A 14889-nucleotide genomic window follows, 5' to 3' on the forward strand; every position below is an offset into this window, starting at 1 on the left:
AGGCAGGAAGATGGCAAGTTTGAGGTCAGCCTCAGCAATTTAGTGAGTCTCTGTCTCAAAGTAATAATAAAAAGGGCTGGGAATGTCGCTCAGTGGTAAAGTGACCCTAGGTTCAATCCCCAGTATCAAAAAAAAAAAAAAAAAAAAAAAAGTTTAAAAAAATCTCTTTTAAAAAAAGATATGGAATGATAAATGCACAAAATTTATGATGTGAAAGTAGGATTATACAGGTAATAATGACAATTATGATTATATAAACATACACACACTGTGGTATTACTTGGGATTATATGTCTTATACATTTCCCAAATTCTCATTTAGAACATGTATATTGTTTGTGCAATCTGAAAAACAAAAGTTCTAATTATCATTAGTGATAATAAAGAATAATTGTTATGGCTATTATGTATCAGTCACTACACAGAATAATGTTTGCACGTTTAATTCGCACACAACAACCCTAAGAGTAAAGAAACATCTCCATCTCCCAGACATGCAAAATGAAGACCAGAAAGGTTGAATAACTTTACAAAATCGGTTAGTATGCAGCACAACCAGGATCCAAACAAACATTTTAATTAGACATATGGTTTTGTTTAAGTAGGGAGAAAAGACTTCCTCCATCTACAATACCAACATATTAATAAATCCAAGTTAACACACATATACACATGCAGAAAACACCACAAAAGCAACTATCAAAATACCAGATTTTTGGAGCTAGGGTTGTAGCTCACTGGTAGAGGGCTTGCCTAGCATGTGCAAGGCGCTGGGTTCGATCCTCAGCACCACATAAAAGTAAATAAATAAAGGTATTGTGTCCAACTACAACTGAAAAAAAAAAAATTCACCCATGAATCTGAAAATAGATGATTCCAAGATCTTCAAGAGAAGTAGTTTATGTTTTTACATGTCTACTTGTCCTTGATTTATTTCCTAAGGAAAAATTTTCATCTCTAGATATTATCATATAAATTACATACAGCTACAGCTAATCTCAAATTGTAAAACATAGTGATAGAATACCTCCATTATGAGGTAAACATATTAAAGCATTTAAAAAATCTGGTCAAAGGCTGAAATTTAGGAAGAAAACTATCTGGTAATTATAAATGATAAATTGGTAAACTTCAAGTGTTAGGGCACTGAGAAGTTAATACTTTCTGTATCTAAGTTAAAACTCACAAAAAAATCACATAAATACCATTCTTAAAATAATGTACTAAATGTTGTTTCAATTCTGTCAAAAAGAAAAAATGAAAAGGTTTATTTTGTTGAAGTAAACTTCCAACTATCTGTCTCTAAAAATTTCAGATGTAATGCCTCTATACTCTGAATTTTTTTCATTTTTTTCCTTACTTTATACATCTAAATAGCTAGCATAAAATTTGTAGAAATATATTTGGAAGTTACATATGTAAAGTGTGTAGAATGTTAAATTCCAGATAAAGTCAACTTTTTTTGAAATAAAATTACAAGCTTTTTCTTATAGAAGAATAGACAATTTAAAAAAAATAATGTTATGTGAATAATAATATTTTTTTAAAAACCCACAAATATGCTTGCTACTTACAGGAAATGGCTCTAATCCTTCTTGAATCACAAAGCCTTCAATAACATGAGTCAAGATCTGTGGTTTAACAATAGCCTGTGGAGGCTTATTTTCTGTGTTTGGAATGCTACTGGGCATAGATGTACTATTACTCCTTGTGGTAGCAGCTGGAAGTAAGAGTGGAGGTGGAGGAATAGAAACGTGTGAAGGATCTGATGGTGATTTAATTACTGAAGCACTGACTGATGCCACTGCAGGTAATTCCACTTCCTCTGGAAAAAAAAAAAAATTATTTTATAGCATTTTGTCCATGCAAGTCTTTAAAAAGCATTCAAGAATAAATACTGTTAATGATAATATTCAATATGTTATTTGCAAAAACTGTTCTAAGAACTTAGTATTTACTATCTCATTTAATCTGCACAGTGATCATAAAGTAGAAATACTTTTATCTCCATTTTATAAAAGAGGGCAACTTGTTCAAAATTATCATCCAAACATGGCTTAAAAAAAACAACTGCCCTGTAAGTCAGGAAATGTTTTAGAATATCAACTCAAAGAGTAATTACAAAAATGGGTGGTGGTTTTTGTTTGTTTTTTAAAGTACACAGGTATTAAATTCCCTATGTTCCTACTTCTATATTCCTGGTGGTATGGGTAGAAAGGCAGATAAATAATTTGAAAATAAAAAAGGATCATGAAATCCACAAAATATCACACAGGCCATCACTCTTAACCTAAGCAATAAGATACCTCCCTCTTCAATGGCACTATATATGTGCACTGTATTAGTCAATTTTGGGACACTGCAGCACTAGTCAAATGCAAAATGTTGGACTGGATCACTATGATTCTTTCTCTTCAAATTCTGAGGACCACAGTAAGATGGTCCTGACAGCTATGATGGGTACTTTATGCCCATTTGGTAGCACCAGCCCTTTACTGCCTATACTAAAGTGGAAAGATGGAACCAGTGGCTATTTAAGAATATCAGTGAATATAGATGTCTGAAGAAAATAATAATATCTTCTGAGCAATTCATATGCCAGGCACTATGTTCAATGCCTTACATATTCTAACTCATTTGATCTTTACAGCTAGCCTATGGGTAGATACTATTATCATCTTCATCTTAAATTACCTGCCTTAATGGCACATAGCAAATAAGCAATGGAGCTTGGATACTGAGCCAGGCAGTTTGGTCCTAGATATCATGCTCTTAACAGCTCTGTTAATTCTTCTTCACCATTAGTTTGAAAAAAACTGATACCAACTATCAAGGTATTCAAAATATAACCCAGTTAGGTACAGTAGAAGAAAGAATAGGAATCCCCAAAGAATAGAAAACTCGGCTAATAGAATATGTAGCAGGGGTTGAGGATGTGGCTCAGTGGTTAAGCGGCCCTGGGTTCAATCCATGGTACCAGAAATAAAAAATATGTAGTAGGGTTAAGGATCTATCTCAGCAATAGAACACTTGCCTAGCAAGCACAGGTCCTGGGTTTGATCCCTAGTGCCACAAAAAAATTTAAAATAAACTAATAAAATAGGGTAGTAATCCTATGCATATCATCTCAGATATGGAAATTCAGGCTGGGGATTAGTTTAACAGTAAAGCACTTGCCTACCACATGCAAGGTCCTGGGTTGAATCCGCAGCACCATTAATTAATTAATTAATTAATTAGTTAATTAATTAATATGAATGAAACAAGCAATAGAAACACTAACAATTCACCATAAATATCACCAACATGATAAATATCACTATGTAGTTTTTAATGGCACTGTTACATCATAAATTAACTTACTTCCACCAAATTTACAAAGGTAAACTATACTAGAAAGCCTAAGGTCACACAATCTTTAAAAACTCAATAAAAAATGCTAATTCTAGTAACACATATATAGTTGTACATATGTATTATCAAAAATATTCCACAGGGCTGGGGATGTGGCTCAAGCGGTAGCACGCTCGCCTGGCATGCGTGTGGCCCGGGTTCGATCCTCAGCACCACATACCAACAAAGATGTTGTGTCCGCCGAGAACTAAAAAATAAATATTAAAAAATTCTCTCTTTCTCTCTCTCTCTCTCTCTCTCTCTCTCTCTCTCTCTCTCTCTCTCTCCTCTCTCACTCTCTCTTTAAAAAAAAAATATTCCACAAAACTCCTATCCCATATATCAAATCTTCACATATATTTCTATGAAACAAAGAATAAAAAACACAAAAATTCTGAAAGGGAACTCTGTTTTCTGTTGGAAAGATAAAATTAATCTATAGGGGAACTGAAACAAAATAAAATTTTAATATCCTTTATAGGTTTATGATACTTCCTTACTTTAGAAATACAAAGTGGCATGCTATAGTCTGAATCCCAAAGTTCATGTATTGGAAATTTAATCCTCAATGTAACACTGACAAGAGGTGCGACCTTTAAAAGGTGATTAGATCCTGAAGGCAAAGCCCTCAAGATTTGATTAATGTTGTTACCTTAGGAGTGGGTTTCTTATCACCAGAATGGATCTGATATAAAAATGAGTTTGACATTCCCTTTGCATGCATACTCTTACCCATGTGATACCTTCTACCCTGTTATGCCACAGCAAGAAGGTCCTCATTAGATGCAGCCTCTTGATCTTAAACTTTCCAGATTCCAGAATCAGGAGCCAAATAAATTTTTGCTCAATATAAATGATCAAGTTTGTGGTATTCTGTTATATTTTGCAACACAAAATGGATTAAGACATACTGCATTAAACATAATTAAGTATAATTTGGTTTGTTCAGAAAATACTGGTTGGGCCAGGCATGGTGGCGCACACCAGTAATCCCAGCAGCTCAGGAGGCTGAGGCAGGAGGATCGCAAGTTCAAAGCCAGCCTCAGCAAAAGCGAGAAGCTAAGCAACTCAGTGAGAACCTGTCTCTAAATAAAATATAAAATAGGACTGGGAATGTGGCTCAGTGGTTGAGTGCCCGAGTTCAACCCCCGGTACCACATCAAAAACACAAAGAAAGAAAATACTGCTTGGTGTATATTCTAATTAGTTTTTAGATCATATGTTTAAATCTTAGTCCTAAATTTTGTTAAAAATAGAGCTGTAAGCCAGGCATAGTGGCTCATATCTGTAATTCCAGAGACTCAGGAGGCTGTGGCAGGTGATCATAAATTCCAGGCCAGCCTCCAGACCCTGTCTCAAAATTAAAAAAAGAAAGGCTGGGGCTCAGGGGTAAAGCACCCTTGGATTTGAACCTCAGTTAAAAAAAAAAAGAAAGAAAGAAAAATAAAGAAATATTGAAAGAAAGCAATAGAGCTGTAAGTTACTGACTTTTTGATGAAGCCTATTAATTGCCAGTTTATAAAAAACTGTTAAACTGAAAACAGCTGAATGTGGTGTCATATGCCTATAATCCCATTAACTCAGGAGACTGAGGAAAGAAGATCATAAATTTGAGGTCAACCTTAGCAACTCAAGCCTTCAGTAACTTGGCAAGACTCTGTCTCAAAATGAAAAATAAAAAGGGCTGGGGATATAGCTCAGTGGTAGAGCACCCTTGGGTTCAATTCCTAATACCATCAAAACAAAAATAAAACCAAATCATGAGAAACATTGTGACATATTACCATAGAACAGAAACACAATTATGAAACCTTTTAGATTTAAGGCAAGTATTATAGAAAATCTTAACTTATATAACTTTGCCATTTTATAGATTTTAGTGTCTATTCAGCACCTCATTTCCTACTCAAAAGCTAAAAACTTCTCCTAGCTTTTTGCATACTTTTACTTAAACTGAATCCTAGATGAAACAAGTCTATTTTCACAAGTTAGTTGATGGGAGTTTCTAAAAATCAACCTGTAATCCCCTGTCCCCACCTACCGCCCATGTACAATAAAAGAGTGAAAAGTATGAAAGAAATTAACGGAAGATAAATAACTATATTGTAGTTGACAATTTAGCCAGAGGAATATGCATCCACAGGATCTCAGAATATATTCCTAAGGAAAAGATGTAAAGATATTGTTTCAACATTGCAAAAAATGTTTAAATTTGGTTTTAGTACCATTAGTGATGCTTATTTTGTAACTAAATTACAGTCACAATGCATGTTTAAAAAAATAACTTATATTGAAAAACTGTTAGCATCAAAATGCATTTTTCATGTAAAAAAAACACATATATTTGATATTACAGACTTAAATCTATTTTTGAGGTATTACTTTGAATATAAAAGGAAATAATGTTAATCCATCTTACTTTGTATAATTTTATTGACTATATGTTTTCAATATTCAGAAGGGGAAAAAGTTACAAGAAAACTAATTTTCACCTTTTATACTTTATAGAGATCCACATTAGTAGTTAGGAAATAAAAGCTTGAGAGAAAGGAAGGAAAGAGGATGTAGCATGATAAAGAAGAGAGGAGGGCAAGAGTTCCTTCGGTGTAAAACAGGGTCAGTGTCCCATTACATTTGGCTTCCATGCCTATTACAGTAGTTTTTCTTAATTGAAAACAATCATGAGGGCCAGGAGATATTCAACAGAATAGGATACTTATAAAAAAGCCAAAACTAATATTGATATATTTTAGCTCATAGGTCAGCAGGTTTTCAGTGAAGGGCCACTTGGTCTTTGCAACTACTCATCTTTGTGGATAGTAGCACAAAAGCAGCCATAGATAATATTTGAACAAATAAGCATGGCTATGCTTCACAGAACTTTATTTGAAATTCAAACTTTATTGAACATAATTTTCACATGACATGAACAATGATTATTTTGATTTTTTTCAACTATTCAAAAATTTAAAAACCCTCCTTACCTCCAGCCATGCAAAAATAGGCAGCAGAAGATATCTGAAAGTGAACTAGTTTGCCAACCCCCAATCCAGATAGAATATTCATAAATTAAAAAAAAAAAACCATGGAACTTATCTGTTTTAGGATGAAACTCTGAGTTGTAAGCTAAACTAATATTTCAATAAGATACCTAAGGTTCACAAGAACTTTGATATTGTGAGGAAGGATGTTCAGGAGATGTACTTGAATTCATAAGTAGTAATGAATTAATGAATAAGAATTTACTTAAATGCAAGAATTTTTAAAAACTTACTTCTTTTAAGAAAAGTACTATAATATTAAAGAAATTAAAAGTACTTGGTCTTCTTGATCACAAATAAGTGAATATCAGGTATGATTTAGAGTGCTTTATGATTTTTAGAAAGTGTGATTTAAGTCTTTTGAGATAATTTTTATTTATTCTAATTTTTAAGATGAAAATAATTCAAGAATCTGAATAAGCATATGAAACACATCTGTATAAGCGTAAGCGACTGAAAATTAGAAGATTTGCAAAGGCATGTTTTTCATTTGAGTGGTATTGAAAAATATATAAACTGCAAAGTTTCCCTGCTATTAAACAGTTTTCCAAGAAGGAAAATAAAATCTTTTGAAATCTTGACTTCTAATCTACCTTTTGCTATAGTTAACCACAGCAACAAATTAGATTAATACCATCTCTAGTTGAAAAAAACACTTCTCATTACTCACGTTAATCAAATAGAAAAATTCCCCTATATGCTGACATTTTCTTACCTAACAAAGGATGTTCAGAAGTCAGATCTTCTCCTCTTCCCACAGTTATAGCTGCTGGAGACAACGTGGGTGGTGGTGGGGTTCTATCCATCCGGACACATTCATCTGACTCTTCTGGCATTTCTTCTTCACACACATCTTCTACTTGATAAACCTGCAATGATAAACCACACTGCCTTAAAATGTTTCCAAAAATACATTTAATGAGGTATTCTTAATTTTAAAAAATTAAATTCTAAGTGTATTAAACTTTAAAACAGTAAAAATGACTATTCTGACAAGTTGAAAGGAAAACCTTATAATCACTCAAATGAAGTTTTTCATAATACTTGATTAATATTTCACTGAAAGCCAGCTGTGTATCAGTTATCTAGGCCAGAAATTTTCCAAAATAATAATAGTCAAAGCTAAGCATATTCTTAATTTTGAGAATTTTAAAAAGTTTTGATTTCACTATAATCAAATATCAATCTCAAGAATACTACTACTGTGTCTATTAATTTCTACTTGTCAAAGTCCAAGTAGATAACAGGAATTTTCAAAAGCACACTAAGCAAATTTCCAAAATAACATAATAGGAAATTATATATAACATAATAGGAAATTAGGATATACTGTCATTAAAACTATATCCCAGGTTCTTTTTATCATGATGTTGTGAACTAAAGATTAAACTACGAAAAGCAATGTCCAAAAGCTTTAAAAAATGCAATTTATCTTTCCTTTTCTGTCTACTCAAGAATTAATGAATCCGCAAGCTAATCATGTATGCAGAATATAACTTTCTTTAAAACCCTCACATGTACACATGCACACACAAACACACACACACACACACATACACACACACACTCTAAGCCATTTGGATGTATATTTTAGTTTTTTAATATTGTTCCATATTTATGGGGGAAAGGTTTTAAATCTTTACTACCCTGTTATTTAACTGTAAAGATTATACTTAAAAGAGAACATGGAATCAAAAGATCTCTGAGAAAAAGCATTGTAAATAGAAATAACTAACTTATTAAACTGAAGGCTTAATTTTCAAAGTGCATTTCTAGAGACATTATAATATAAGTATTTTAATTGGTCATCATTTGTTATTTATTTAACCATTTATTTATGAAAGATGATAAAGACACTAAAAACAAAGCTACAAAACAGTTCACCTCCCTCCTTATAAATGTGCTAGGCTTTTACCTAAATTTATAAAGGATTATGAGTTTTTTAGAATTGTTTAATGAAACTGATTAATATTCCAGTAAAAATCAACAATATTCACAAAATAACTGTGACATCTAACATTTTTAATAATAAACATTTTGATAACTATATAAAATTAAAGTGATCAAGATTTCTGAATCCAGCGTAAGTTGTGTTTATAGATGAAACTTCAAAGGTACACATAACAACAAGAAAGAGTTACAAATAAAAATAAAAATATGCCCCAGCCTCTACTAAAAAAAAAAAGTTTTTTAAATGATTATAACGCCCCCAAATTTTTGTCCTTTCTTAAAAATATTTTTTAGATGTTGATGGACCTGTATTTGTTTTATTTTATTTTATTTATTTATATGTGGTGCTGAGGATCGAACCCAGTGCCTCACACATGCTAGGCAAGCGCTCTGCCACTGAGCCACAACCCCAGACATTTTTAGTCTTTTTTAAAACTTAAAAATTACATTACTGGCTAGGCCAGGGGTGTAGCACATGGTTAGAGTACTTGCCTATTATGTACAAGGCCCTGGGTTGGATAACAGGTATGGCAAAAACAATATATAAAAATAAAAAATTCTGTTGTTACTGATAACTTTATATCAAGTGCAATATTCTGAATTATCTCAATCAGCCTCTAAGTAGATAATGTTATTAAAATAATTCACTTATAACCCTACATCTGGAAAACTGCTTCACCAAAATAGACTCCTTGCCTCATGTATGGTCTCAGAAGAAAGCGATCATTTATTATTGTACAGTATAACGATGCTAGTATCTGTTCTTGATAATAGTAATTTTAAAAATGATGTTAATGCCCAATATAGGGAAAAATCAACCAGAAAGACATTTCGGGGTTAACCAAAAAAAAAAAAAGAAAGAAAGAAAGAAACTTTTCTGGTACCCCATTAATGTGTCTGAGTGGTTGGGGAATTAATCCTGCATAACTAGACAAGTATGTTTTTTATTAACCAGTTCAATTTTATGTGGATAGCATTTTCTTGAGTAGATACTACTTTTCTTCCAAAGAAAAGCTGAAACTATCACTTTAATCTTAATGCTGTCGTCATGTTACTCAAACATTTATTTGCTATAGTACCTTTTAAGGAATCAAAGCTTATCATACACTGAACTGATTTTTTTTAAATAATGAAAGTGTTTTAAAGGATGAAGTCATAACACAAACAGCATTAAAAAATAATCCATCAAAGAATACTGTAAAATACTTTTCATTCTCTATAGTTAAGGCCAACTATACATACTTTTCTTCCAATTTCCCATGTAAAGGCAAAGTAAGTTAAAAAGTTTAAGGAAGTAGGCAAAAATGAATCTGTCACAGACATCTGGCATGATCAGCACAAAGAAATCTAAATGCAATAACTAAAATATTGAAAATAGCAAAGTGGAGGTTTTGCTCAAAAGATCATTAGGAAACTATACATCACATTTTCTGCTTAACTTGTAACTATAACTATTCTAAAAATAACAAAGACTGCCAAACTTACCTCAATAAAGTCCATTATTCCCATCTGTCTCCCTTTCCTAAATAAACTGAGGAACATTTGTTTATTAGTTCTAAATTATCTACCCTCAACATATCTCATTTATACCCAAATGTCAATTAAAAACTTTAATGCTTTTATAAATATCTTTCAAAAAACATACTGATTTCACTTTGATAATTCACTCTTATCTTTCAAAACTTCATCTCTAAAGAAATAAGTATATCTCTCTACCTTAAATATTTGGAACCACCAAGAAACTGTAATTTGTAAATAAATGTGTTTTAATGGAAAAATAATACAAGGATTATAGAAGAAAATATAGTAATTTAACAAACAGAGCTATGTTACTCAAAGAAAGTTAAAAGATGAGGAAAGGTAAATGGAAAACATCTACAGCTAAGCATAATGACTATATCCGTGATACAGAGAAAATTATGTATTTCAAAGGAAAAAACTCTGCCAAAAATGAAATAAGAAACTTTAAAAAAAAATCTTTAACAGGGAGGTAGGCAAGAATCAACAAAATGCAACCTTAAATATTTTCAGTTTTAATTTAATTAGTTTTTAAAGTGTTATATTTTTTATATTTCTACCCAAATATTTTTCCCTTAATAAAAACAATTAGAAAATATAAGGAATATGCAGGTGTTTTATTTTTTACTTGTTAAGAGCCAAACAACTGAACCTGATAGAAAATAAAATTTAAATTAAATTTGATTTCTCTGAAGATACCATATAGTTCCTATAACAGTTTTTGTGACAGAACCCACTGTAAACTCTTAAGAAATCATTAAAAGAAAATATAGAGACATAATAATTATAAATGACAAACATTTCTAGTACTGTTGTTTCTGTGAAGGTCTGTTAAAAAGGGTAACAGCAAGTGGAATTCAATCTATGCTTATTAAGATCACTCAGAATGATAAGAATAAAATATCTATAAATTTGCATTCTGAGATCCCAAATGTTTCCCATTATGGAGACTCTGAAACTCCTTTCCATTCTAAGCCAATTATCTTTTAAGTAATAAAATCTTTTCAGTGAGGTATAATGCAAAAACCTCCTTTTAGGAAAATTCTTCTTCTCAGTATTAATTATGAGTGGGGCATGGTTGCTCAAACCTGAAATCCCAGCTACTCAAGAGGCTAAGGAAGAAGAATCACAAATTCAAGGCCAGCCTGACAACTTAGCAAGACCCTGTATCATAATAAAAGTAAAAGCACTGGGAATGTATCTAGTATGCAAGAAGCCCTGAGTTCAACTCTTAGTACTAAAAGGAAAAGAAAAAAATATAAATTGGATTTATAAAATATAAAATATAAAATGTAAAAAATATAAATTGGATTATTCTGACTAAATATTTTAGAGTTCTTATTCCAAATTTATTGTAAATTATTTTAAAAATCCCTTAGATGCTATTTTTAAATGTTTTTCAAGATAATTTTCCTTTCGAAACAACATGTAACCATTTTTAGAAGTTTATTCTAATAAATTTCACTACAATCTCAATTACTCAAAATTTTTACTCCTTCCAGTCGATTTTCTTCCATTCCCAGCATTGCAATTTTTACTGAGATTTTTTAGCTTTTTAGGTTAGAAATATTTTAAGTGTATACTTTCCCTCAGTAGAAACAAAATATCAGTTATGTTTTTTGCAAACTTGGGCTCTTTCCTAGAATAATTATTTATAAAATTTTAATTACATAATACAATTTTACCAAAAAATTACATCATACAAGCATACCTCCTCCACCTTGAAACCAAAGCCTCTCAAGGCCCAGGACTTCTGAATGCATACAACCAAAAAGGGTAGCTAGATAAACCACAAGAACACACAAGCCAACAGAAGGGATCTATGAAGGATAATCACCTTAAGAGAAAAAACTTTGTGCAGATGACACTGGTTCAAATGCATTCCCTTGGGGAAAAAAAATCAACTCTGTAAAGATAGCAGATGGATTTGTTTAAATAGTAATAAAATTAACGAGGGACTTAAATAACCATCACAGATTATCAAGCATGCAACCATACTACAATAAATAATGGCTTTTTTTTTTTTTTGCCCATATAGCATGTTTGTCAGAATACTGACATACGGAAATACCAAGCTTTTAAAATTCATAGGCATTTAGGTTTAGCAATATAACAGTGTGGGAGAAAAAAGTTTTTACTTTTAGTTCAGCAAGAAAGTCAAAGAGCTTCCAAGGGCTTACCACTGGTGGATCAACAGGTGCTGGTGGTTGTACTTGTAGGTTTACCGCAACAGTCTGTGGAGGAGGAAGAGTCTGAAATGGCAACTGGACCAAAGCTTCTGCAGCTGGAAGCTCCTCTTCTGACACCAAAGCATTCTGCACCAAAACCTGGCCCTGGGATAGAATTTCAGGCTGCACTTGTAAAGACTGCATAGACTGCAAGGGCAGTGGTGGAATCTGAGCTGGAGGAGATGCTGACATCTGTGGAGGGGTTGCAATTGGGATTGGAGAGGATTGTAGGGTTGAATATTGCTGGTGTGATGCTGGAGACACAATCTGCTGACCTGGGGACACCAAGGCAGATTGCTGAACTGGGCCAATGTGTACAACTGGAGAAGCTGGGAGTGGAAGATGGGATGGAAGATTCAACTGTGCTGTGGTTTGTACCTGATTAGCAGTAGACTGCTGCAAATTTGTCCCTGGCTGAAGAGCTGATGACACAAGAGGGTGTGGTTGAATAAGTGCTTGTGGATGAATAATTATAGTAGGAGACTGACTTGGTGAATGAGGTGGTGGAGGAGACACTACCACAGACTGCTGTGCTGACTGTGACTGGTTGGGAGACACGGTTAGAGGAGGGGGATGGCTTTGAATTGGTGAACAATGCTGTGACTGGGCATTACTGGGAGCTGGAGGAAGGCCATGGTTTGGGAGTGGTATACAGTGCTGGGATGGGGGTGGATCTTGAGTTGGATTCTGAAGTGTGATTGGTTGAATCTGCTGCTGTTGTTGTAATATCAGCTGATGATGGGAAACCTTGGGAGGTGGTGAATGAACAGGAATCTGTTGATGTTTTATTAGAGAATGAGGCTGAATTGGAGAATATGAAGCTGTGAGAAAAAAAAATAACAATTAGTACTGATTTCAAAAAATGTCAGAAAATTTTAAATAAATATAAAGGTAGAAACTTTTCACATCATGAAGGACATAATCATTTAGAATTCTTTAGCAAGTCTTTAAGATAAGGGTAATTTGAAGTTTTGTAAGAAACAGTTTTTCCTTGAAAGACTAAGTTTTTTAAATATTTTTATTTGTAGATGGACATGATTCATTCATTCATTCACTCATTCATTCATTTATGGTGTTGAGGATTGAACCCAGTGGCAAGCATTCTACCACTGAGTTACAATCCCAGCCCCAAGACTATAAAAATGTGATAAAATAGCTGTACTATGAAAAGTTCCAATAGAAAACTGCCTAAAATAATCTATTTATCGGTCATCAGAATAGCCACATTAACTTTTAGCAAAATTTATGCACTTGAATTTCTATTTGAGAGTATCATAGATGAACAAGTATAGTACATAGAAAGGTAACTTTACGTCATAAAACTGTATAATAATATATTAAAATTAATAAAATAAATATCTCATCCTATGTCTAAACATAGGCAAGATTACAAAGTTACCTAAATAAGTTTCAAAATTTGAGATCAAATATTCTGTTTATTTTTCCAGGAAGAGAAAATGTTTTGTATAAAAATGTAATTCAATTAAGCAAAATACGTGTAAGTCTTACAGCATAGTTAAATAACCATTATAATAAGTGAAACTTAGAGGCAATTCCAAAACTAGGAGAACACTGGTTTTGCTTGCAGAAAATGAGGCAATCAGAAGCCCATGCTGTCTAAAGGATCTTCTTTAATGCTCCCCCCACCACAAAAACCCACGGTAATTCATAAGAGATGGTATCAGATCTTCTTCACTGAAGAAACACAAGAGGGATAAAAATATATAGGATATCATAATTGAGTTATGAAGAGTTGCCCCATCATTATGCCTGTTCTGCATGCTGGTGCACATATTAACATAGAGTAGCAAAATCCTCCCTATGTAAGTAAAAATGGAAACTGGGTTTGTTATAAGATAAACTGCAATGATTGTTTAATATTAATATAGAATTATACACATTTAAAATAGATCTAAAGATAGGGCATAATTTTTTTCTTAAATTTCAGAAAATGATAAAAGTTCTATTACATGTCTGAAAGACTTGCATTTACTTTTTTTTAATATTTTTTAGTTGTTGATAGACCTTTATTTTATTTATTCATATGTGGTGCTGAGAATCGAATCCAATGCCTCACACATGCCAGGCAACTGCGCTACTGCTCAGCCCCAGCCCCAGCCCCAGCCCTGTATTTATTTTTTTTAAATGCTTTTTAAAAAATATTTACTTTTTAGTTGTAGTTGGACACAACACCTTTATTTTATTTATTTTTATGTGGTGTTGAGGATGGAACCCAGGGCCTCGCATGTATTAGGCAAGTGCTCTGCCACTGAGCCACAACCCCAGCCCCTTGTATCTACTTTTACATTTAACAACATGTGTAAGAAAAGTCTTATAAAAACTTCCAGCACCTTTTTTCTTAAATACTTTCACATTTGGTTATTATTTAAAATTTTAAGGATCCATTAAAGAAATTAACATCTAATTAACATCTCAATAAAGAGTGCTTAGAAGATTCAGTAGATATCTAGTAATTAAATTTAAAGAATGAGGGACTGAGGGTGTAGCTCAGTGGTAGAGCATACACATACTTAGCATGCTCTAGGTTTAATCCCCAGCACTGCAAAATACACACACATGGAAATTAAGTTTAAAATTTCACCTAACAAAATAATTTTCACATAGTAAGTAGACTGGTACTTCAAACAAAGACTGTCAGCTCTTTATAAATGTGTGCATATAGACTATGTTATACAGTATTCAAAGAAGGTGGATTAACAAAATCTCAGATTTTCATATAGTGGTTTTCCTCCAAGGCA

General features: G+C 32.6%; 2 protein-coding genes across 13 annotated transcripts in view; one reads left to right on the forward strand and one right to left on the reverse strand.

The window, feature by feature from the left end:
• The window catches only part of GPR160 (G protein-coupled receptor 160), a 90689-nt gene extending 78509 nt beyond the window's left edge, over positions 1–12180 (forward strand). The window contains exon 5 of one of the 3 annotated variants that reach the window (XR_014022959.1): positions 12122–12180. The gene's annotated coding sequence lies outside the window, so the exon portion shown is untranslated. Of the gene's footprint in view, positions 1–1576; positions 1828–6827; positions 6913–12121 lie in introns of those variants that run through there. The other 2 variants (XR_014022960.1, XR_014022961.1) reach the window with 2 other exon arrangements.
• PHC3 (polyhomeotic homolog 3) overlaps positions 1–14889 on the reverse strand; it is an 81091-nt gene that overhangs the window by 21973 nt on the left and 44229 nt on the right. For 9 of the 10 annotated variants that reach the window (XR_014022957.1, XR_014022958.1, XM_081301218.1 and 6 more), the window contains exons 8-11: positions 12083–12951; positions 11740–11787; positions 7150–7303; positions 1575–1825 (exon numbers count right to left, since the gene is read on the reverse strand). Coding sequence is in view for 8 of the 10 variants with exons in the window: in XM_081301218.1 (XP_081157344.1) it covers positions 1575–1825; positions 7150–7303; positions 11740–11787; positions 12083–12951 (1322 nt within the window). In the remaining 2 variants the exon portion in view is untranslated. The remainder of the gene's footprint in view (positions 1–1574; positions 1826–7149; positions 7304–11739; positions 11788–12082; positions 12952–14889) is intronic. The other variant, XM_081301222.1, reaches the window with a different exon arrangement.

Source organism: Spermophilus citellus (assembly GCF_964194105.1).
Source record: "Spermophilus citellus genome assembly, chromosome: 7".
Classification (NCBI taxonomy): Eukaryota; Metazoa; Chordata; class Mammalia; order Rodentia; family Sciuridae; genus Spermophilus; species Spermophilus citellus.